General features: G+C 40.5%; 1 protein-coding gene and 1 long non-coding RNA gene across 2 annotated transcripts in view; one reads left to right on the plus strand and one right to left on the minus strand.

The window, feature by feature from the left end:
• The window catches only part of ALDH1A1 (aldehyde dehydrogenase 1 family member A1), a 52857-nt gene that overhangs the window by 5393 nt on the left and 21554 nt on the right, over nt 1-25910 (plus strand). The window contains exons 2-7 of the mRNA XM_059411857.1: nt 7033-7137; nt 15075-15215; nt 17296-17425; nt 19032-19093; nt 21576-21704; nt 23090-23203. Of these exons, the coding sequence (XP_059267840.1) occupies nt 7033-7137; nt 15075-15215; nt 17296-17425; nt 19032-19093; nt 21576-21704; nt 23090-23203 (681 nt within the window). The remainder of the gene's footprint in view (nt 1-7032; nt 7138-15074; nt 15216-17295; nt 17426-19031; nt 19094-21575; nt 21705-23089; nt 23204-25910) is intronic.
• The window catches only part of LOC132024810 (uncharacterized), a 25120-nt gene continuing 23671 nt past the window's right edge, over nt 24462-25910 (minus strand). The window contains exon 2 of the long non-coding RNA XR_009406313.1: nt 24462-25518. This is a non-coding gene — a long non-coding RNA (uncharacterized LOC132024810). The remainder of the gene's footprint in view (nt 25519-25910) is intronic.

Here is a 25910-nt window from a genome sequence, read left to right on the forward strand (position 1 = left end):
CCTACCGGATTGTAACAAGTGATTTCATACCTGTTGCTTCCTTTTTATCATTCATCCCTTACTCTGATTGAGAGAGTCGAAATTTGGATGATGAGGAAAGAGGTATGATCGGGGCACTAGATCCCCAGACAGATGATCCAACAGAGAGAAGATACTCTAGAGAAGCACTTTCAGAATCTGAATATGCATGTGAATCAGGAAGGTTTCTGGTTGAAATGCAAATTATGATTCTCTTGGTCTGAGGTGAAGTACCAGATTCTGCATGTCTCACAAACTTCCAGATTCTGCTGATGCCACTCCAAGGGTGGTCTGTTGACCAGCAGCACAGGTCAGTAGTTTAGGGCCAACCTCACATTTTCACCAGCAATCACCACCATCTAGTTGCTTAGGGGCCAGACTTCCTCCTTTTCTCAGAAACCCATTCCCACCCAGCCAGGTCAGATTCACTTACCTTCCCCTTCGGAGAGTGCCCGAGTCCAACAGGAACCAGACGGTGGCCGCAAACAAATGGTGGGACCAACCACTGAATTTTTTCCTGAGAGGTAACCCTTCACTACAAATGCAATGTTTTAGCTCATCTCCAAGGACTGGTGTCTTGGCAAATTCTTTTGTTCTCTGGCACCTGCCTGCCTCAAGGAACCTAATCAATAGCAATCCTAAAGTAAATAACCAATGCTCTGGAGATCCTATTAGCTCAATTTCGTCAGGAGTCTCACTACTCCAAGCATTCACTTGATTTCTCTACACTGGACTTCACCTACTGAATTCGTCATTAGCCGCCTGCCAAAATGGGAAAACTCTTAGGGTTTATGGGAAACAGCTCCTTTGAAGAGGAACTGAACCAAAAGTTAAGGTAATGCTTCTGAAATGCCATGTGTAATCCATAGAATAATGTAGTACACATCTACATAGAGGAGTACAGACATTGATAAATGGTGATACACTGGTCTCAGAGTAGCAATTACCTGGCTTGGGGTGGCAGTGGTGGTGGTGGTTTGGGTTTTCATGACACGAGTAGTACTGTGGCCAAACACCTTATACATTTACTAGATTTTAAGTAGCAGCATAGAGCCATGTTCAAAAGAACAGGAGCAATAGTTGCTTTGTAATTAAAACCACTACTCATAGACAAATCAGAGAAGTGGATATTTGTGTGAACCCAGATTCCAGAACACTGTTATGTTTTGAGTGTGTGTGTGTATCCAAACCTCATACAACTGTTGTTTGCAAGGGATGTAGTGTTTTTCATATTTGAGTTTCTGATTACACATCATCATATCCGTACCTCCTGACTTTGTTGTAATGTTGAAATTGTTCATGGAAATTTGCTTCCTAGGAATCTGGACAAATATCACAGATTGCAAAACTTTGCCTCATCAACTACCCACTCCTCACCCAGGGCCCATTGTGACTATTTCCACTGTTTTCCTGATACCTACTAAGAAATTAAAATAATACAAACAACAAATAACTGAATTATGCTATTTGCCACTAAATATGCAGAACTTTCTGGGGCATCTACATCTTACCTCTTTGACACAGGGTATGCATGATCTAAGAGATCCTTGACAAGTATTTTTGTCATCGGTGGGATATAGTGAAGATGTGGCTCAAAACAGACATGCTTTAGCATCTTTATTCTCCCTAGGTGAAAGAGCTGAGGGTTTTCTGAATAAATAAGAAAAAAAGAGTATACATTCATGTTACTGAAGTCAGACTATAATATAAAACAGAAAAGAAAGGGAAATTTTATTTCTCCCACTTTCGTTTTGGTCACTCTCATTTTGTTTTCATTCCTTTGGGTCAAGTTAAATATTTTCCTCCCATCTGTTATTTCCTCCTTAATTTCCTTTTAGATTTTTTTTTTTTTTTTTTTTTTTAAACGTTCGGTCTCAACATTTTGCTTTACTGCCTCAGGGTTTGGGATGAACGGAGTTGCCAGAGATCTAGGGAGTTGCCAGAGATCTAGCTTTGATTCTTCTAAACATTTAACACCTGTCCCTGACTTGGCTCAGCCTCTCATTCTTCATCCCACATCTTGTTCTCTAAGCCCCTCCCCCAAAGTCTTTGGTACTCTTAAGTGCTCGATGCTGAGAAAAGTTTTATGTGTGTACAGTACACATCCCTTCTTGTCCGTCCCGTCACTCCACAGCCTGTGCCCCAGGATCTCAGGTCTGAAAATTCACACAGGAGACATAATATGGGGAATTCTGTCACGTTCCTCCCACTTGGCATATCTTAAAACAAATCCTCTGTGCACTGAAAATGTGATCTGTCGAAAAATCTCTCTGCCACCAAGAAAGCACTAGTTTCCCTTAGATGAGCTAGAGCCCCTGGCCCTATTGCAGCCCCAAAGAGATGATGTGAATTTAGGGCACCCTGAGTATCTACTGAAGGGAGTCACAGGCTGTCTCTCTCTCCTTTAAACCAACAGGTTCCAAAATCTTATACCACCGAGCAAAGCTAATAGGTTTTATTTTGCCTATTAGTTAAATTCAGCTTGATCCAAGCCAGAAATATTTTGAGGAAAGGGCTTATTTATTTAGAATTGTAGCTTTATGCCAATCACATAAAGACATAATCATTTTTATTCTGGAAAGGTTCCCCCCCCCAAAATTATGACTTATTCTGGGACATTAAACTATAGTCAGGAAACTGCCTTTTTTTCCCTTTGAATCAAAGGTCATGATGTGTCCCTTAAAGCTGGCACATCTAAAATTTAAAGAGTAAAAAATCAATTTTTAAGTTTCCTCAACGCTCATTGATTGTCTCCCCTAATAAGAAGCACGTGACATCTAAGAGCATGCATAGGAATCTATAATTCCCAATCAATATTATGAACTTTAAGCTGAGGTCCAGTGTATATATATTATTCAAAAGTATCCTGACCGTGAAACTCATAAGTAGAATGTAGTTCATATAGTAGTTAAATGGAACCCAAGATTTTTTTTTTTTTTTTTTTTTTTTTTTTTTTTACTTCTTATGGGATGGTCCCTTTCCCCCTAAAGTTGCTAAAGACAAACAGCAAATGGAAAATGAGGTTGTTACCATGATAGATCATTTCAACAGGCCTCAAATAGGTTTCATAATGATTATACCAAACACCCATGAGTCTACACTTCTCCACATAACCATTTTAGATAACAGGAAGGATGATTGTTCACAAGTGTTTGGTCACACAGTTAGCTGAAAGGCCAATGTCGAATGTAAAGCCCACAAAATTAAAACAGAAAAAAAGATCATTAAGGTAGTTCTTACCAAAACACTCTGCCACAGCTAAGGGAAGAGCCACCTTGGTCATCTCACTACGCCATGTTCTGTTCTTCCGCTGAGAGGCTTCTGTTCCGGGGAGAACGCATACATTTGTAGACTGCAGCCTCTCCTGCCCTCTCACTGCGTCCACTCTCAAGCCTCATGAGGGAGCGCATGGAATGTGAAGATGGGCTCCCGGCTAATCTTCCGGGATTCTGGTCGCCCCACTTCACATCCATTTTGGGTACATTCACGTCAACATCCCCCAAACATCCATTCGCTCCTGTCATGCCCTTACCACATCCAGATGAGAGTCCGGCCATCCCACTCTGAGGGTCGAGATTCACCACGAACTGGCTTCCTTTCATCGTCGAAACTAATCTATGACTTGTTTCCATCATCTCTTCTCTGTGTTTGATGTATCCCAAGAGCATTCCCTTTCTTTGCTCGTTTTCTCTCTCCATCAATCCAATACCATCCTTCAAGGAGGCATTCTTCTGGCCCATTGCCTGCCCTTCTGTGGGTTCTACTCCGCAGTGTCCTGATGAAAAGCACTGCTTTGGCTTTTACCCTACATACAACCTTCAATTCTTTATGGGCCAATCTTGATGTGAATACACTCTGTCCTTCGATTATGAGCCCCTTGAGGGCAGGGGCTCACTCTCTCATACTTCTCCACAGTATCCTCCAGATGTCTCAAGTATTTACTATTTGGCAGAACATAATAAGTAACTTAATAGCAAGATACAAAAGGCTGTGTCAGAAAAGAGGGGGGAAATAAAAGGTTAAATCCAACTGGACTGACTAGTGAAATCTTCACAAGGAGGTGACATTTGAAGCAAGACTTCAAGAATGAGTAGAAGAAAAGAGTGAAACTCCAGTCTGAGGAACAACATGAATAAAGGTGTGGAGCAGAAGGACATGGTGTCGGAGACAGTCGAATAAGGCCAAAGTAGAAGCTGAACTGAGGAAATAAAATAAAATTTGGAAAAGGGCGATGGGGCCCTGTATGCTTAGGAGAACCAGTGTCCAAAATGTGCATTGGGTTGGCTTAGGAAGATTATGATAGTGGGGAGTGGGGGGGTGGGGAATTTCAACTAGGCAGAGGAAGAACAGGGAGTTTTTTGTGTTTGTATTTTTGTTTTGTTGGTTTGTGTGTATGTGTGTATAAGATAGTATAGAAGAGCATGATAACCAAACAATGACTAGGGACTGTGTGTATCATTAACAGGAGAGAAAACGTGTGTCTGTGTGTGTCTGTGTGTGTGTGTGTGTGTGTGTGTGTGTGTGTGTGTGTGTGAGAGAGAGCGAGGGAGGGAGAGAATGTGCAAACTATAGAACTGTAGTCGAGTCAAGAGCAGCATAAAGCTGAGGCGACCATGAACTGTGTTTGGAACATGTTGATTCAGATATTTCGCAGCCAACCTTTGGGAAGAAAGTATGAAAAAGGAAGGGCTAGAGACACATAAGGGAAAACACTTGCCTCAAGCCTAATTATTAGGATTCTGCAAAATGTGTTTGCGAGAGCTGGAATGCTGATTGACCCTAAGAGACGTTGAGCAAGTCAGTATTTTAATCTGAATTTATCTTTCTTCAAGTTGAACTCAGATGCCAACACGTTTTTCTTGAAGGACAGTGGGGATTGTACGGTTTCATCTGTGTCCCATTATCCTTTCCCACACCCCCACATACGTGTCCTTGCACACCTCGTCTCCTCGTCTCCTCATCTCCGCGGCTCTGCACCCCCGCCCTCTTATTTACTCACGCTCCCATCTTCTCCCTGTCGATTCCCGGCTAGCGCTCTAGTTTCCTGAGCTCCTCTGAACACTGACTGGATGCTGTTTGGACACACGAGTTACTGGATCGGTGTGAATAGGCAAATAAGAAGGCTTATCCTCCCCTTTGTTTGTTTTTTGTTTTGTTTTGTTTGTTTTTGTTTTTTTCCAGCAAATCACAAATATACTGTGTCCGTGTGCAGAACATTATAGATCTTACCCATGGGTAGCTACTGGATCGTAGGTTCTTCGAATCGGTTGTAAGTGATTTATTCAAGAATTCATGACGGAGCTGCAAACCACTCGAGGGCCGGGACTGTGCTGGACACTGAGGATGAACCAGGAAGCCAGACCAACATCGTCCTTGACCTTGACCTTGACCAAGCTTACGGCCTAGGAGAGAGGGCACACATTTCAAAAGTGACTTTTTAAAAAAGTGACAAGTTTGGTGATGGAAGTTTAGCAGAGCAGGGAAATACTTTGGAGAACAGGCTGTCTGTCTAAGTAATGTTGTAAATGACAGAATATGGAATTAATTCGACTTAAGCATTTAGGGATACAGGGTGATACACATTTCATGAATGTGACTGGATAGTTAGCTCCGGATATTTATGGACACTATTCAATAGAATAACTGAGTCAGTATAAACTCACAGGTTAATTTTAAAACTTATTTCAAATATGCCTAATAAAAGTAATTAAACTAAAAATGTATAATCTTGCTAGCCGCCACTGGGGAACTTTTAATAGCCGACTGTTGTTTAGTATAGCAACAAATTTAAACCTTGGTGGGGGAGAGGGGCCGTGTTTCACTACTTTGTCCCTCAGTGGCCTATTAATAATTTAACTTTAAGTACCAAGTAAGGGGAGGTGTCTGAATTAGATAAATGTAAACAAATGCAGGGCAGCTGTCCCCTTCACTTATCAACTACCTGTGATTCATAATTACATCAAATAATTCACAGTGTAACAAGAAATCCGACAGAAAATGGTAATACATAAAGTTCAGTAGCATACCTACGATAATATTTATCGTTCAAAAATAAGTAAGAAAAAGGAAAGTAAACAAGAAGTAATGAAATAACAGGAGGGGGAAGAAATTCTAGCTTTTACCCAAAATGAAATTTTCTTTACTACAAAAGCAGTACTTCTTAATTAGACATTGTATATTTTACTGCACTAAAAGTTGAATGAATGACAGATATCTCAAAGCCCTAGTAGGCTGCATAGTGAAGGAGCAGTTAAAGGCAGCAAAGTTGAAATTTGGGACTTTTTAAACAATATACTAACACATTTAAGTATTTCCGTTCGTTTATACACAGAGCGAAATTCCATGTTTCTAGACCCCTCTGTCTCTTTGATGCATGTCTCTTAGATATCATTAAGAAATCCAGTACCTGATTTAATCTGAGGACAAATAAATGATTAGATAACTCTTTAAAAGAATTAAACCCTTATCCCTGGAAACAGCCAGTAAAAACATGTCATTAGCCAATTTTTTTTTTCTAAGCAAGTTTCTTTTAAAACCGTCCTCCACGCTACCTTTATAATAGTAAAATAAAGGATCAGGAAACAGTCACTTATGAAACCAAATCACCAGCAGCCCAACAGGAGGACGCTCAGAATCTAAAGGGAAAAGTTAAAATTAATGAAGATTAAAGCCACCAAAGCCTTTGGTCTTGCCTCAAACTCGGATAAAAGTACTTTTTCTAGATGGTTTTCTCCAGTTTGTATTTTCCAGGGTTGAAATAATCTCGTACCTCAGTGTAATTTCAAAGTATTACCTTATTTTAATACGTGTGTATGAGCTCACACACGCATGTGTGTATGCTGTATAAAATGTCTCAAACAGCCAAAAATTCCTTGCAGGGTCACGGAGAGGTGTGTGAAGGTTTTAAATTGGCCTCACGTAGGCATTTTATAATACTCTAAGTTTATAAAAGAATTCATCAAATTTGTTGCCTATTTAAAGGTTTGTTCACCTCCTTTCTCTCCCTCTCTGCAGATTTTCATAAACAATGAGTGGCATAATTCAGTGAGTGGCAAGAAATTTCCTGTCTTTAATCCTGCAACCGAGGAGAAACTCTGTGAAGTAGAAGAAGGAGATAAGGTGGGTTTCCCAGCCCTTATGCTAGCTTTCATTGTTTCCCACCATGCTGGGCTTTGAATCCCACCACAACCTGAAGTAAACAGGTTATGAAAATACCCTTTCTGGGGCCGTCTGGGAAGTTGTTCTTCACGCATCAAGGGTTCCCAGTAGCCAAGGGGTAATGATGAGCCCCTGGTTCCAGATGGGGGTTGACTTTTTTTCTTGCTATTTCTCCTTACTTGTTCTTCAGTATTTGGGTTTATTGTATAAAGAGACTACATACGATTAGTCATAGATTTATAAAGCAGAGAAATCCCTTCTATAACAGTCTTCTTTTTTTAAGTTGCAAGATGAAACGAAAGATAACAAGATAGAACATTTGAAACAATATATTGCCACATTATATTCTTAAAAATCATTGAATGTGTGGTGTGTAAACGATGAATCTTGGAACACTGAGAAAATAAAATTAAATTTAAAAAATAAAAATAAAATGCAAAAAATATCATTGAGTGAACATTAAACTGGTACCGTGAAAAACTGAATCTTAAAACCACAGAAATTGAACCATGAATTGAAGGTATTGTGGTTTTCTAGCTAATCATCATACCGACTACAACAAAAACCAACTTATATCATCATTATTTTTTAATTCTAAACATTAATTTAACCCTCAAGCATCCCAGTGGGAAAGCTTCTATTTGTAACTGTTTTCACAAATGATAACGAAATAGCAGAATGGACAGGTTGACTAATTTACTTTAGGGAACATTGCTAATAAATAATGATATTTTAAAAGCCAAAAAACAATAATAATAATGAAGTCAATAGTCAAATGCTGTCCTTCTGACCCCAGAGTCTATGACCGGCAGGGTTGCCTTACCTTGTGATTATTATAAAAGTGAAATACTAAATAGCCTGGGAAGTGAGGAGATAAAAGCCTTCCTGTTTTTCATCTGAGCACGTACCTTAAAATGTGAATGTGTTTCTCAGTCTTTAGTTGTCCAAATATTATCAAGCTTGAAATCTCTGTCCTATAAGGTATTAAAAAATAAGTTGTTTGGGTACATAAAAAGATGAAGTCCGAATGTCGACCCAAGGATAATACTATTTGTGACCCGAGGTTCAGCTCCATGTTCCTGCCCAGTTCCCATTTTTTCACTACCTTCTCCCCATGTGATGAGATCCCTAATTGAAGGCATTGAGCCTTGTAGATTTATTCTAAGATAGCCATAGACCTGTGGGGCTCATTTAGGTTTAGAGAAGCCCCCGGATTTGGGTGGCAATATTATCAGAAGACATAAGATCTGAGCCTCAAGGAGCCAGAGTTCAGAGTTTAATCAGAGGGGTCGACAGCTTGAGAAGTAGATGCAGAATAGAATGGAGAACACAGGCCACTGCTTTCAGATTTCACTCTCTGTACACACCAGAGTTCATCTGTGCATAAATTCTTCACGGGTTTCCTCACTAGCCTCTGGGGAAAAGGCCAGAGAGGCCTTCTCAGGCTACCCCATCAACATAGGAATTTCACCTTCCCTGTGCCCAGAATCACGGTCCAAACAGTGATAGTGCACACCGTTCGCGGCCTCTGTGACTGCCAGGGTCAAGGTATGATCCTCGGGTCCCAGTTCAGATCATTAGCTGTAGAAAGAGCACAAATGTTTCACATGTTACTGACCCTCCTTTTGAGCTTTGGTTCTTTGTTGTGTAAGAGGGATATAGGAAAAACTTGGGGAAAGTTAAGTAAGAAAAGATGTTGGGGCGCCTGGGTGGCTCAGTTGGTTAGGCATCTGCCTTTGACTTAGGTCATGATCCCAGAGTCCTGGGATCCAGCCCTGTGTCGGGCTTCCTGCTCGGTGGGGAGCCTCCTCCTTCCTCTCATTGTGCCCCCCACCCTGCTTTTTCTCTTTCTTTCTCTCAAATGAAGAAATTAAAAAAAAAAAAAAAAAAGAAGGATATAGTGTTTTATCAGTGCCAGGGATATAACAAAGCCCAGTCATTGTAGGGTTTTATTCTTCTTTAAAGCTCCCCCAAAATTTCCCAGGTAGAATTACTCTGAACTGTGCCAGTACAGAACATCATATTTACCTAGATGATAACCCCTGTGTTGCATGGGTATCGGTGGGTTTGTCTGAGACACCATGCTTCTTGTAAAGGTCCACATTACCTTTTACCATCATATTTTCAGTGTCTTACCTCCTACAGGTAATGAAATTACATAAGTATATGTAAAACTCCTCCATTAAGCTCTGAGTTTCCATATACCAGCACCCCCCCACACACATACACACTCTCATCATCTTAGGAATCTAGTACTAAATTAACTACTGACTAGGGCAGTGTTTCTCACAGTTTTGCCTGCAACCAAATTCCCTTGAAGGCTTGTTGGAACAGGGGTTTCTGGGCCACACCCCACCCTGTAGGGTTTGTTTCAGTAATTCTACTGTGGGGCCTGAAAATTTGCATTTCTGACAAATTCTTAGGGGATGCTGCTGTTGCTGATTGGGATGGAGATGGAGGAATATACTTTGAGAACTACTGCATGAAATTATTAAACCATTAAATTATGATTGCATTTCCTAAGGGGCATGGACTTTAATAGGTAAGAAAGTTGGAGTGCGAACCTGCACCGTAACAATCTCTGTGCACCCCTGTGAAATGTTACAAGGCCAGACTTGAGCAGAGAAGTACCGATGATCCCTGGCAACCTGTCTTAGGAGACCCAGAAGCCTATGTGCTTTGGGCCATTCCTAGAAAGAAGAGAAACATGTACTCTTCTATTCAGCAGAGAAATGACTTTGCCAGAGACTTCGGGAGATCTACCCAACACTGCAACGCCACGTTACAGCAAATGTCCTTCTAGTTGGCTGAGTGGCTCTGGCAATCTGGGGTGGGGAGGGGAAGCAATAGAGGGCAGGGCGAGCTACGTCTGAGCCGCTGACTGCTGCCCGCCCCTTCTCTCCAGAGGTATAAATGCTGCTCAGGAGCAAGACTGCAGACATGGTTGTGTTGGCAATTACCAAAAGAACAAGTATTCTTGGTGCTTTGGCCCTGGTGCTCTGGACATCTCTCTTTGCCACTGGCGTGCAGCTTTCCTTTCATCAGGAAGACAAATCTGTGCCTAGAGCTCCAGCTGCAACCTTATCAAGATCTCCAAGGACTTTTCTTGCATCGTTGGTGGTGGGATTTGCCTTCTTCCTAAAGTGCAGTGAGGGGGGAGCTGAGGAGCAGACCTGAAGCTTTAGAAATACCTGTCATCTATTTGCTATGGGCTTATCAGTAATTACTCCTGCTCAGAGCAGAGCAGTATTGTCTGCGCGAATGTCGATCAGGAACACTCACTAACACCCAGCAAAGCTTCAAATCGGGTCACAACGCTAACCCAGCTGCTTGAGTTCAGTTGTTTAAGGTATAAACTGTTCAGGGTAACCAGCTATTTGCTTCACATTCAACATTCTTGTCATCCCATTCTATTCTGGAGTAATCTACTGATGTTTGCTTTTAAATAATGATTGCTCCTCTCACAATTTTTAACCGACAAATGCACGTGAACTCCTAACATTGCTTAGTGAAAGGTACAAATCGAGTAAATTACACAGTCACCGTAAACCTAATATTCTGGAACTGACTCTTGAGATAATGAGCCCAAGAGGTTTTAGGGGTTTAATTTATGAGTAGAATGGACCTAACAATGGGCTATATATCGCCTTTCAATGGTGTTATAAAGAAAGGAGGAGGAGCGAGAATGAATGGGGGTTACAAAGCGAAGCACAGATGTGGGTGGGAACTGTTTTCTTTTCACTCCAGTGCCTCTTTTAGGCTATATTGACTAATCCTGAAAACTGCTTTTAATACTGAGCATGACCTAACAAATAATTGGTGGGGATAAAAATAAATGGCCATTAAAGTAAGTGCTTATGACAGGTGTAAAAGTAAAACTGGTCTGATGACTATTTTCTCCAAATTGGAATGGATCTAATATGGAAACGGGCAGCCTGGGAGCAATAGAGAAGTTTGTCCTTCTTCAACTGTGTTTAAGAGGTCTTTTGATATTTCATCATCCAAACTTGAAAAAAAAAAAAAAAAAGGAACATTTAAAGCCCTCTAAGGCGAAAGTGTTATTGGGGTGGCAAATTTGAGTTAATATGCCAAATTGTTTTCGGGTGAATTGAAAAACCATGTCCTTGGAGATGTTAGTCCTGAAGTAAAATTCCAAGAAATACTACTCATAGAATTTAAATAATAACAATTAAAAAAAAAACCCTTATGCTTACTATGGTTAGTGTAAAAGCTTTCTTATGTAATAGAATCAGTTAAAATATGATTTATGATATGCATGTCAATATAAGCAAATTATTTATATCAGGAGCACTCTTCTATAAAATCAATGTAACATGATGAGTTTAAAAGGTTGGTAATTAAATTGTTAAATATTTATTAACTGCCTATTGTAGGCCCAGAATAATAAGGAATATTATAGCTTTTAATACAGAGACCAATAAATATTCATCACAAAGATCACCATCAGGATGTCTTGCAGAGCTATAAAACCAGATTTGGGAGCCAGATGTGGGATCAAATTTTGGTTGATAGATTTCATGCTGGATTTCACGTCCCGTAAAACAAAGTCCATGATGTTGAACTGTCGTAGTAACTGCAGAGTTATGGAAGGCTTCACTGAGTGCCTGGAGCTTAGTAAGTTCTTCCTGGGAGCTACCATCAGGCTAGATTAGACTAGCAAGGGTTTAAGTAGGTTATGATATTTGGTCTTAAAGAGTATGTCACATTTTGAAAATAGAGAGCTGTACTGGTGGAACATTCTTGGCAAGGAGAATTTCAGGAGCAAAGGTGAAAAGCAGTTGGGCCAGACAGAGTAGAAAAAAAAATGTGAACTCAAGTTTGGAAAGGTGAGGTAGGGCCCCAAAATGTTGGGTCTTGAAGATCAGAACGAGTCTGACCTGAGGACCATAGACAAAGGGGAGTTGCAAATATTTGATAGAGAAAGTGGTGACATAAAATTGCATGAGGAAGATTAGCCTGGTGGCCATCGGCAAGACAGCTGGGGGACACAGAAGAGAACGGCTTGAGAAGGCAAGCTACGATTAGATAATAGCAGCCTAAAATGATACACGGTAGAGAAAACTGAAAGGAAAGACTAAAATATACTAGAACTACTGAGAGTTATTTTAGGGTGGTTTTGCCTGTTTTGCTGCAACTATGATAGCCCTTGTGACCCCTTAATGAACACTGAGTCATGTCTGTCACAGAGAAAATGTGTTTCCAGTGTTACCTTATTTAATTTTCAAAAGGACAATCTCCTGTCTTCCCGATTTGATCATTAGTAGCCAGATCCCAAGATTTACAGTAGAGTGTTCAGCAAATTTTTGGATGGAGGAATAGATGGCTGGATTGGGGGGATGGATGGATGGATGGATGGATGGATGGATGGATGGACAGATGGATGGATGGATGGATGGATGGATGGATGGACAGATGGATGGATGGATGGATGGGTGGGTGGGTGGGGTGGATGTCTCCAAACTCAGAGTTAATAGATGGGGAACCAGAATTTAAACCTGGGTTGTTTTGTTCCAAATCTATGTGTTAACGATCCTTACTCTACGTCTGTGCCTGCAAGATAAAATAGATTATGAGCAAAGGAGGATTATGGTGCACAGGACACAACTGTAAGAAAGTCCTTATCTCAATGTGTTTTCCGCATGGCAGAGTTAGATGTCTTGAAGCCATTTTTTTCCCTTCCCTTTGAGAGGCCGGGATGGCTCTGATAAACTGTATCTGGCTAAGGCTGACGGCAGAACACTGAGCAGAAGGATCCAGATGAAAGCTGTTTCACACCGACCTGTTTAAACACACAGCAGCATATATTTTATAAGCTGTGGTATCCATAGATCATCCTGGCAATTTCCGAATCTTGTGGGATTTCTTTCCCAAATAGCACTGTCTGTGTATACCTTGGGAAAAGTTAGAACTTAAAGCATAAAACAATATCCAAATATAAATAATCAGTGTGATTAACTGAATACCCCCAATATGACTGTATACACATTTCTCAGGAAGGGTGAGTACCAATGCATTATTTTATTGTATATATACTCATCATTCTCTCAGAAGTTAGGCGGTGAGATAAACAAATATATGATGTATTATAGTGAAAGAATGTTTGCTTGGGCTCTGTGAATGTTATCACTTAGTCAAAGTAGATTACACTTCTAAAATATCATGCTGGACTCATCTTAGTGTGGTAATAAATACTGTAAAAATAGTTTATTTCTTTTAATTTGCAGACTTCTAAGTTTTGGACTTTTTAATGAAATATACTCCAAGGTGGGGAAGATTAACTTGAGGTTCATGATTCCCACTGGGGCAGGGGTCATTCTTGAATGGGGTTCAGCTAAATTGTGAGCAACTTTAAAAAAATTTTATGCAATTTTCTCCCCTATTCTCAAAAGAAATGATTTCTTCTGCAAAAATTTCCAACCAACTGGCCTAAGATGTAGCCATGATTTATGGAATTTATGTAGGTCTGTGTCGTGGCCAGTCCTACACACTAACGAACATTGGAACAGTCTATGCCTTTAAGTTGTCTGCAACTGGGGAGCCTGCGTGGCTCAGTCGATGAAGCGTCTGACTCTTGATGTCACCTCAGTTCACTGACAATCTCAGGGTTGTGAGATCAAGCTTCTCATGGGGCTCTGTGCTGGGCATGGGCTCTGCTTAAGATTTTCTTTCTCCCTTTCCCTCAAGCCAGCCCTGCCCACCCCTCACTCTTGCTCATGCTCTCTCGCTTTCAAAAAAAAAAAAAAAAAAAAATGCTTACAACTGATTTGAGGCAGAAAAAACATATAAAGTAGTAATGGAAGAGGTGGTGAGTTTTGTGGTAGGTATATGCTGTAGGAGCTCCAAGAGATCTCAGCAGGGATCTGTGGAATGGTGAGGCCAGGGGAAAGTACGCAACTAAGGTTGACTAGGAAGGAACAGGAGGAGTCAACCTGGCTCCGGGAAAAGAGTGTGAGTAAAAGCAGCAGGAGTGAAGGAGTGAAGAGGCTAGACTAAATGCGGAATTACTGGATTTTTTGACCCGCCTTGATTATTTGAATTAATGTAATTTTAAGTAGCACCTTAAGAATAAGAAACTGACTTCTGTAACTAGTTAGGAGCTGAAAAGATCTCTTTGTACGCAGTTGGGAAAAGAGAGGTCGTAATCTGCAGACGGATCCTCTGTATACCAGTTCCACTTCTCAGTGCCTTTTCTCTCTGCACAGGAGAAATGAATGTGCACTTATACTCTTTACCTTTCAACAGCAAGACCCAGTTTTCATTCATCCTGCAGCAGGTTCTCAAAAAGCAGGCACAGGCTATGGAGTCCTCAGCCATCCAAGAAGACAGTCACCATTTTAGTAGATCTTGAGCTTTCCCTGGAACTCTCGGTCCATCACCAAAGCTATAGATCACGGTGAAGAGCCAAGGCTCTACGATCAGAGCCGCTCCGTGCAAAAGCATTCTGCCACTTTCAGCTATTGGCCTTGGGCCAATTTCCTCTCTTTCTTTGCTTCAGTTTCTTCTTCTGTAAAACAGGAAACATATTCGTGTCACAAGATTATAAAGAATTCCGTGAATTTATGTGTGCAAAGTAATTTGAACATGACTTGATCGATGTACAGCAGCACTCCGATGGTAGCAATATTATAATATTACAATATTGCTGTTCAGGGAAATCAAGACTGAGCTGTGTGTGTGTGGAATTCATCATTCTAAAGATTAGGCAGCAGGTCTGCAACTCCCATAGCTGACAGTTGAGTTCGTACAGTGTGCTGGACTTCGGGCTAATGAACACACAGCATCTGCTTATGGGGACTGTCAGTCTGTTTTATAGGGTTACTGCCGCTGCATTTGCTAACATGTTTAGGCTACTGAAATGAATTCCCTTTGACTTGCAGGAGGATATTGACAAAGCAGTGAAGGCTGCAAGAAAGGCTTTTCAGATAGGCTCTCCATGGCGTACTATGAATGCTTCGGAGAGGGGGCGGCTCATCTACAAGTTGGCTGACTTAATTGAAAGAGATCGGCTTCTCCTGGCAGTGAGTATTAACCAAATTGGGCAGGTAGAGAGATCTCTAGAAAGCATCCATTGTTTGGAATAACAAGTGGCTTTGGTTTTAGTGATGATTCTGTGCTCCCTACAAACAAAACGGAAAGACTCCTACCAGCTCCTGTATAGAAACTGTACAGGAACTGTACACACCGTTGAGCTTATTCTCAAAGGGGAAGCTGCGTGCTTGTTCTGGATAATGTTCATTTCTACACCTAGATTAGATTCTACAGGCTAAACCTTAGCAAACCACAACTTATAACCTCTTAAACAAAATTTTTTCCCCCTCTATTCTAGAATTGCTCAGGGCCTTTAACAAAGTCACATGCAGTGAATGTCCTGGAATGTTGGATTTCTCCAACTTACCTGACGACTGAACTCTTTTTTGTGGAAAAATGTCATAGATTTTGTCAAAGGTGCCCAGGATATTTCTCTAAAATAGATGTATTTCTCTTTAATCTAGCCCACCAAGAAACTTACTAAATGGCTGCTTTTCCCTTCCTGAAATGTATGTATTCACAGTGGTCTGGGTTAAATGATGGTCTTCTTACAGGTGAAAAAGTTGACAAATAAAGAAAAAAAGTCAATCCTTTGTGTATTTGTACAAACTGTATTTTTTATGTATACTGCTTTTAAAAAAAAAAACATTTTGGCAGTTAGATGAGTCAGCAAGTAAAATGGGTGGGGTGTTTCCTTGTTTTCTTTTCAATTAGACATTGAGTAAAGCCAATTGCAAATGAACCAATACCAAGATCAAGCTTCACAGCAAATTCTCATTACCTTTAGAATCTTATAATGGCAGTAATAAAGAAGCCCATGTACATAATTTTTTTTAAAAAATTTATTTGGCAGAGATCACAAGTAGGCAGAGAGGCAGGCAGAGAGAGAGGGGGGGAAGCAGGCTCTCCGCAGAGCAGAGAGCTCGATGGGGGGCTCGATCCTAGGACTCTGGGATCATGACCTGAGCTGAAGGCAGAGGCTTTAACCCACTGAGCCACCCAGGTGCCCCCCATGTACATACTTTTAAATCAACTTGAGCGATTATAGTTAATCAAGGAACTATTTATTATTCAAAGGTTCAGCATGATTCAAATCATGCAAAAATACGGAGTTAGAAGTTATGCACAATTGGGGCACCTGGGTGACTGTTCTGTGGATTATAGAATGCTCGCTCTCTCTGTCAGCATAAGATCCTAAGGGGGAAGAAAGATCAGGCACATAGAAATGTCCGATGAAGTTTGGGGATGGCAGTCAGGGTCACACAGAGACAGAAGACTATAACAATTGAGGAACAGTTTCAACAGTTTTTCACCTGTATATTCCTGCCCTGGCAGGACATGAGATCCCCAAAGAGGTCTTAAAGTTCCTGCTGAAGGAAAGGAAGAAAAGAAACCAGGTCAACCAGTGGATGGTTAGCAAACCATACCAGAAAATGTTGCGCTTTCCAGCCTGACCACTCAAACAATAATTATGACAATAGGGGCAACACTGGAAGTTTCACCATTCAAAGTTCTGCTGAAGAAAACTCATGGATGGAAGATCCAGGAATCACTGAAGTTTGTGTACAGAGGTCATATCTGGATGCAATGCAAATACCAAAAATGATCACTGAGGCACCGTTCATAGTCACCAAATTGTCCCACAGTTGTGTTTACACAATAAGTGAAATTTTGCTGGGCCTCTGATCTGACTTAGGAACAGAGGTGCCACTCACTCTCACCAACTGTGTGTCTTCCAAATTGGGACTGATTCCTAGCAAGCTGTGCAGCCGGAGGACATTCAGAATGAAGAAGGAATGCTAGGGTATAGAAGCCGCAATCTTACTGTCCTTTTTATCTGGATCTTGTTATGTGGCCTTAAGCAAGTCTATGCAAGTCATTTTTACTCTTTTTGTTTTGTTCTGTTTTTACCTCCTTTGTAGAAAGGAAACGTTATACAAGATAGCTTATAGGATTTTTTTTTCTATTTCCCAAATTCTCTAGTACCTGCTTCTTCAAAATATTACCTCTCGATTTTTTAATCGAAAATGGTTGTGGGAGTTTACGTTTGAGGTTTGATTTCCTTTTCAGACCATGGAATCAATGAATGGTGGAAAACTCTTCTCCAGTTCCTATCTGATGGATTTGGGGGGTTGCATCACAACCTTGCGCTACTGTGCAGGATGGGCTGACAAGATCCAAGGCCGCACGATACCCATCGGTGAGTAGCTTTGAGAAACCATCAGGGGAGAGGGTAGGCGAGAGGCGATCGCTGTAGAGCTGAATTACTCCAAACTCTCCCTTTAAAAGATGTCAGCCGAAAAGGCAGATTGACTTTCTCCTTGAGTTTGAGACAAGCAGCTCTGAGCCTAGAAATTCTGCGAAGATTTATCAAATGGTCTTTCAAATTGTTTCAGCATAATCGTGCAGAAGATCACACTACAGATATTTTAGAAAATATTCAAGTAAGAACATTCTTATGCTCACAGTCACTGAATTAGGGCAGTTGTCTCTAACCGCCCAGGCTTTTCAAAGTTGGCCTCAGATGATTTACTTTGTATTCTGATAGTGAAATGTATGCCCTTCCTATAATGTAATTATTTAAGTGTCTTTGCGTGTTCCAGTGTGAGGCAGTTATGTCATCTGCGCCTGGTCTCACTCAGTAGAGCTACGGTACATTAATTCCACAAACCAGTTCATACTGATTTATTCTGAGTGGCTTCAAAGTGAGATGAGGTGGTGCTTACAGCTCAGTTGAAGAATTTGCGTGATGAAATGCGTATGTATGTGCTTTAGTATTTTAGCAGAGAATGCTCATGGGAGAGGAATATTAAAAAAGCATTAACTGGGAAAACATTAGGGGTAGAATTTAATTCATTTACATTTACTGGCTCTAGAACTGCAACACCCTCCAGGACTGACCCTGATGGCCATTTTCAATCTAATTCAAGCAGGTTAAAAGTAACAGCCAGGAACTAAAAACGGAGAGTGAGAACATGGTAGCAAAAGGAAATGAGGCTACTACTCCAGAAACTCTTTCTTTACCCTCTGACAAAATGGGAGGGACTATTTTAAGTACAAATAGATTTGATAAGGAGCTTTCTTGTTATGATAGCCAAGAAGCTTTTGTGGGAACTAGAACAGAACAAAACAAAACAAAAAGCACAATGTAACCTCATCAGACTTTGAGGCATATGAATCAGTTCAAATCTAGATTGCAAAACAATGTATTTTACTTCTGGCATTTTCTTCCTTCCTCCTCCTCCTTTTTTTTTTAATGAAGAGATTTGTTTTTATTGTTTGGTACGTAAAAAAGAAAAAGAAAAAAAAAAAAGCACCTTTTAGAATAAGCCAGTAGGCTTGTAGGGAGATATTTTTTAATTCTACTCTCTTCTAATTTTGTAATTTTTACTCCAAAAGATTTCTGCCGTTACCGATCAAACTGTCAGAAAAAGAACTCTAACAGTTGTCTTAGCCACCCACCTTGTACCTTTTTTTTAAGAAAATAAAGTTCGAGAATGAGGATAAATTAGAAAATAGTCCTTCTACAAGATGAGAGAATTAAATATCTTTCAGATACATTCTGGTTTTGCATCTTTGCCTTGGCTTACATCAGTTTTATGGTTCCTCTCATTGAAAATTACTATTGCAGGACGTGGATTTTTCCTTTTGTAAGTGGTTGGAGACATGGGGGTTATTTTTATTTCTTTATTTGTTGCTTTTGTTTTCAGTTATTGTCTACACCTTCCTCTCACATCAACCCCAAAGACCGTTCCATGAATGTCAAACGTATTTGTCCACAAATGATTGTGTGTTTTATTTTCCAGATGGAAACTTTTTCACTTACACAAGACACGAGCCTATTGGTGTATGTGGCCAAATCATTCCTGTAAGTTGGTCTCCTCTATCATTTTCAGGTTTAAAAATTAAAAAAGAAAAGAAAAGAATTCTATTTCTATTTCATTTAGTAAAGAAGTTTTCTCCAGCACGTATGGATTCTTAGATATTTGCTAAATGTGGAGCAAACATAGTAACTCATGAGCTTAGGTCTCTCTGTGACTGAACTCTGGAGGGGAATGAGGTAGTCCAGAAATATATCTATAGTGTGGAATATCACTTGAGTGTGTTTTGATATTACAGCATTGACCTATCTTAACCTTTTATTCTGTGGTTCATTTTTAAAAAGCTGTGTTATGTACTCTTTTTAATACCCATGTTTCACATGCATGTGGCAAAGCAGCCATTGCTGCCTTCTCTGTGCAGGACGGCATTTTAGTGAAGTAGTATGACCTACTAGTCTCCAGCACTTTTTATTTCCTCATTGAGACTTCTCGTCCAGGAGAAGAGTAGCAACCAGTGTTTGAGTCCAAAATGCATTTTTTAAATTAAAGTGGAGGAAACTATTGGAACACTGTATGGGATTTATCCTACCTGTAGTTGTATTTTTAAGCAGAATCATGAAGGCTTTCTTTTAAACCCAGCATAAAGGAGACTATCTAAATGATTTCACCGACATACTCCAAGAAGCCAAATAAAAAGATGGTCAAGTATTCTGAAGCTTTTAGATGGAGACGTGTCAATGACTTATCTTCTCCTCCAATGTGAAGTGCATCCACAACCACATTTTGAATAAAATTTCTCATTAGTTCAATAATCAATAAAACTAATAAAAATTACACCATCCTGAATACTAGTAATAGCTAATATTTTTTGCATGCCTATTATGAACCCATCACTTTGTTAAGTCTTTGGCCCACTTTCTTGACAGATCCTCAGGATCATAAGGTAGCTCTATGTTTAATTTCTTGAGGAATCGCCACACTGTTTTCCAAAGTGGCTGCACCAACTTGCATTCCCACCAACAGTGTAAGAGGGTTCCCCTTTCTCCACATCCTCTCCAACACACGTTGTTTACTGTCTTGTTAATTTTGACCATTCTAACTGGTGTAAGGTGGTGTCTCAATGCGGTTTTGATTTAAATTTCCTTGATGGCTAGTGATGATGAACATTTTTTCATGTGTCTGTTGGCCATTTATATGTCTTCCTTGGAGAAGTGTCTGTTCATGTCTTCTGCCCATTTTTTGACATGATTAGCACTATTGGGTATGTACCCCAAAGATACCGATGTAGTAAAAAGAAGGGCCATATGTACCCCAATGCTCATAGCAGCAATGTCCACAGTCACCAAACTCTGGAAAGAGCCAAGATGCCCTTTAACAGATGAATGGATAAAGAAGATGTGATCCATATATACTATGGAATATTATGGCTCCATCAGAAAGGATGAATACCCCACTTTTGTATCAACATAGATGGGACTGCAGGAGATTATGCTGAGTGAAATAAGTCAAGCAGAGAGAGTCAGTTATCAATATGGTTTCACTTACTTGTGGAGCATAAGGAATAACATGGAGGACATTAGGAGAAGGAAAGGAAGAGTGAATTGGGGGAATTCGGAGGGGGAGATGAAGCATGAGAGACAGTGGATTCTGAGAAACAAACTGAGGGTTTTGGAGGGGAGGGAGGTGGGGGGAGGGGTGAGCCTGGTGGTGGATATTAAGAAGGGCACGTATTGCATGGAGCACTGGGTGTGGTGCATAAACAGTGAATCTTGGAACATGAAAAACATTAAATTAAGATGTTTAAAAAAAATTAGATTCCTCAAGATGACCTTTTGAAGTAGAGAGGATTTTTATCAGCATTTACAGATGATGAAATCATGCATGGAGAGCATGTAACTTGTCTGAGCTCACTGAGCTGGTCAATGATTGAGCTGAGATTTGAACAAAGTTCTTAGCCACCAGACCCTATACTTTTTGTCTTTAGCAAGATATTTGTCCTGGAAATAAACATTGCTACTACCCCTACTACGTATACACACAAGCACACACACACCCAATTTTTATTATTGAAATATAGTTGATGCACACTGTTATATTAGCTTCAGGTCACTGCTAACTATTATTATTGGGTACATGGTTACAACAAATGATCTATAAGGAGGGAGGAATAATTATAATTTTCAAAGATGTGCAGACATGTTTAACAGGCCTGATTTTTAAACCATGCAGTATTTTTTTTTCCTCCAGTAGATGAAGAACTCAAAATAACAGCACTTAATAAAATTTTACGGTTCCCTTCCACTCCTGTCCCATATCTAGTTTATTTGGAGCTTTCCAGTGTTTATGAGTTGCTTTTAGCAATGAACCTAATTTGAAAACACCAGTTGATTACACAAAACTACAACAAATATTATTTCACATCTATATTATTTCACATTATTTACTATAGGTAGTAAATAATGTAGAAGTTAGATTGGCAAATGTGGCTTTCAGCAATACAAGGAATCAATTGTTCCTGTTGCTTTCTAGTGGAATTTCCCGCTGGTCATGCTCATTTGGAAGATAGGGCCTGCCCTTAGCTGTGGAAATACGGTGGTTGTAAAACCTGCAGAACAAACTCCTCTCACTGCTCTTCACGTGGCGTCTTTAATCCAAGAGGTGAGTTTCCCAAATCAAAATATGCATGAGAACTCAGGAGCCCTCCTTTACCCCATGAAGGCCTCACTTGGTGCTGCTGTAAACCACCTGCCAATGGCTCCAATCCAGATGAGAACACATCGAACATGGCCTCCAGCTGACATTGCTGGCAGTCAGCCGCCATGAACTTCCGCCCAAATGGGGACAAGAAGCCAGAGTCAAAGGCTTCCTGTCTGACAGTCACCTTACAACCACTTTTATTTTTGTTTCCTTAGCTTAACTCATGGATGCAAAGTCACGTTGAAATTGATATATCTTTCTTTCAAATATTGAGATGAACATTGGTTTCTAACTGACACTAATGGATTGGAGGTTCCGCAGATTTTTTTTTTTTAAACCAGTCCCTCCAAAGGTTGGAGGCCTCTGCGCCACTATGCTTACTTTTAATATTGGGCCACATAATTTTTAAACATATCTATCCACGAGAGGACATATTTATGTTCCATTTTCTGTTGTGGCTTTCTCTGCATTTATTTACCTTCTTGCTCAAACACCGGCCAAAACAAAACAAAACACATGAAGTGTAGTTTCATCAACTATCCAGATTGGGTTTCTCCTTTCTTCTTGCAATTTATTGCTCTTTGTCCTTCAGATCTTTCCAGAACTTAAAAACGAGGCTTTAGTTACTAGAAAATTTTTAAAAATCTGAACTTAAATCTTAAAACTGTTCTTCACTTCAAATTTAAAAGAAAGAGGAAAAGGGCAAAAGAGATATCAAAATGGGGCATTTTGATGCTAATAACATGAAATTTTTGTGTGCCCATCTTAGGTACACACCGTTTTTTACCTGTTCGTTCTTTAACGGGAATGAAATCAATCTGCGAAGCTTCGTCATGCACAGGAGGACAGTTCTTATCTAATGTTTTACTGATTAAATATTGCCAGTACAAATTTGCAGCCCAGCTGGAATGCCCTGAACAATCAATAGCTAGAAACTGAAAATGTGAGATCCTTTTAGCTTCTTAGTTTCGCCGATAGGATAATAATTGCATTGTTTTCCTTCTCTGAGAATAATTTACCAAGCTCTTTTACACACACTCTCTTTCTGAGTTACTCTTATGAAATTTGAGGCAGCCATCACCGGGGCAATGATCCAGAAAAGTCAAACAGGGACTTCCTCCGACCAAGGAGAAACACTTCCCCAGTAATATAACTTGGGAGGTTATTTTAAGTAGGCCACAAAATGAAATAATAATAATAATAATAATAGCACTTAAATGAGTCTTGCTTGGTAGAGAAACTCATAAGCTCAGCATTGAGAGGTGGCTTTGATCCCAGACTCTCCTCTTTTTATCATGGAATTAAATACTCAGTTCTGTCCTAACCGTTTTACTCTTTACCCGCAGGCAGGTTTCCCTCCTGGAGTGGTGAACATTGTCCCTGGCTACGGGCCTACTGCTGGGGCGGCCATTTCCTCCCACATGGATATAGACAAAGTGGCCTTCACAGGATCCACGGAGGTAACATTAGCGACTCAGGCCAGTCGTGCAGAAGGTCTGCGTCTCCAGGGGTCAGAAGCATGTTTTGTATCACCGTTTTTAGGCCGACATTTCTCTAAAACAAAAGTTCCTTTTAATGATTTGTTCCTTATTCCAGGCTTCGTGCGTGTTTATAGAACATAAGCAGATGTGGGCGAGATGAAGCGGGGTTCCTGTCACACACCCGGCCTGCACGAAACTGTGTTTAGTGTGTGCGTTACTTTCCATGACAAGAAGTAGAGCCGATGAGACCCTGTCGTATGATTAGTATGGTTTATGATAGAAAATCTAAATTAGGCCACAGTGATTTGTATGAATGAATGTAATCGTATCCTGTAGATTATGGAAATTAAACAGCAGAACATCCCCTTTAGCCTTATTTGGGGCTCTCTGTTTCCTGATCATTCTGAAAGGGAGCCAGCGACTCAGCTCCCTCAGTGTTCCTGCTGGCTGAGCCTCACTTGTATGCCTCTCTGGCTCCAGCTTGACTTTCCAGAAGGTGAAGGACAGGGTGTCAGCTGTGGGCACTGCAGGAAGAGGCAGGAGGGAAAGAAGAGGGAACCGCCCGGAAAGTGGAGTTCGGGAGAATGGAGTCCCACCCATTGAGATGATCTTCTGTTGCAAGTAGAAAGTGGCAAAATCATACGGTATCAGGCAGAAGACCACTGGAGTCCTCCTGTTGGATTATGTGACACTGTGGACTGTTCAATGCAAACCTCTTACTGGTTCACAGTATGAAAGATAATGAGAAGAGCCCCTTCTTAGAAAGGTGCTGTTACACGCAAGTCACAAGACAGCGTGTTGTAAGATACTAAGGGCTGTACAAAGTGCTTGCTGTCAGGGCATTCACAGGAAGGAATGACAATGCCTACACAGGTGTGAGAACCTGCTCTGAATTTTGAAGAGTGGTTCCTTAAGTCCCCAGAGATTGAGAAGCAAGAAGAATATCCTAGATTACGAGGAGAGGCTAATTTGATTATTTTATATTCCTAATTAGAACACTCCGATGTAAAGAAACTTTTTTTTAAAGATTTTATTTATTTATTTGACAGACAGAGGTCAAAGGTAGGCAGAGAGGCAGGCAGAGAGAGAAGGGGAAGCAGGCTCCCCGCTGAGCAGAGAGCCCGATGTGGGGCTCGATCCCAGGACCCTGGGATCATGACCTGAGCCAAAGGCAGAGGCTTTAAGCCACTGAGCCACCCAGGCACCCCTAAAGAAACATTTACATAGAGAATGAAAATGGTAGAAAATCAAATTTTATTTTCCTCGATCTTTTTAAAACTAGATAAATACAAAAAATACTTTTTATGTTTCATAGACACAGAACAGAAAAGGTTTACATTCGACAGACCCCTCAATGAGTTGGGGAAAACGAATCCTGCATTTAGGATTCTGTGGACAAAACAACTGGGAATAAGACATGGCAATAAGTTAAAAAATGGTGAAGTCACAGATCAAAATCATAGCAGAGGAGGTTAAGGCAGAAGGGTAGAAATTCCTCAGCCTAGCCTTCTAGACCTCCACACACATTTCCTGCTCTAGACCCCATCACTTCATGGGATCCCATCTCTACAACCACTGCCTGTTTGTCTTGACCCATCCTTGGGCCCCTTCATGCTTTGGGGCACTTTACCTGCTAAAAATGGTAGAACTCTGAGATTAAAAACCTAGGAAACATCTGGGTTCAAATTTTGACTCTACCCCTTTAAACAGTGTGTCTTCCAAACGTTAAGTATCATTGCTACATTTGCAGTTCTCATTTATAAATGAGAGCAATAATATCTACCTTATTGTACAAAATGCAGTTGAAGGAGCTAGTGAGTAGTAAAATACCAGGCACTGTACAGGGTATTCAAATGTATCTTTTCACTCCTTCAGCCTTTTGCTCACTCGTGGCCACACCCACTGCTTCTACTGCTCTTCTAACATGGCTTCTACCACCTGTATCTTTTGTGGTCATGGTAGCAATGACCCTCTTTCTAAAAGTGTTTCTGGCAAGGTAAGAATTTTAATGTCCTATTAGACTCATTTAAAACAGAATAAAAGAAAACAAAGCAAGCAACAGAGTCCAATGAACATTGTGCAGGATGTGGTAAATTAGACCATTTTCATGAGCACTTGCTACTTCTGCCCCACATGGCAATGTGACAGCATCATGGAACATACTCTTTTAGTCTTGAAGGTTCTTATATTTCTTCATTGCAGACCGCTTTAAGAAAAGTGATGAATCTTCCCAAGTAAGAGAACGAAATCATGGGACAAAAACTGATGTCTCCTTGTTTCGGCTTCCATGAGACCTTTGGAAAAACTCAAACAAACCTTTTATTTGCCTTCGAAACTTGTACTAAACAAAAGTGTAACCTTCCTCCCCTACTCATACTTCTGGCTACTCTTCATTCTAGTTCTCTTGACATCTGTAGCTTTTAGGAAAGTATTAGTTAGATTCCCTTCCCTGAGACAAAAAATGATATACTTTAATAAAGTTTCTCAGGTAAATATTTCTAAGTTAAAAAAAAAAAAAAAGATTCAGGGGCACCTGGGTGGCTCAGTGGGTTAAGCCTCTGCCTTCAGCTCGGGTCATGATCTCAGGGTCCTGGGATCGAGCCCCACATCGGGCTCTCTGCTCAGTGGGGAGCCTGCTTCCTCCTCTCGCTCTCTGCCTGCCTCTCTGCCTACTTGTGATCTCTCT

The sequence above is a fragment of the Mustela nigripes genome, chromosome 9, assembly GCF_022355385.1.
Source record: "Mustela nigripes isolate SB6536 chromosome 9, MUSNIG.SB6536, whole genome shotgun sequence".
In the NCBI taxonomy this organism is placed as follows: domain Eukaryota; kingdom Metazoa; phylum Chordata; class Mammalia; order Carnivora; family Mustelidae; genus Mustela; species Mustela nigripes.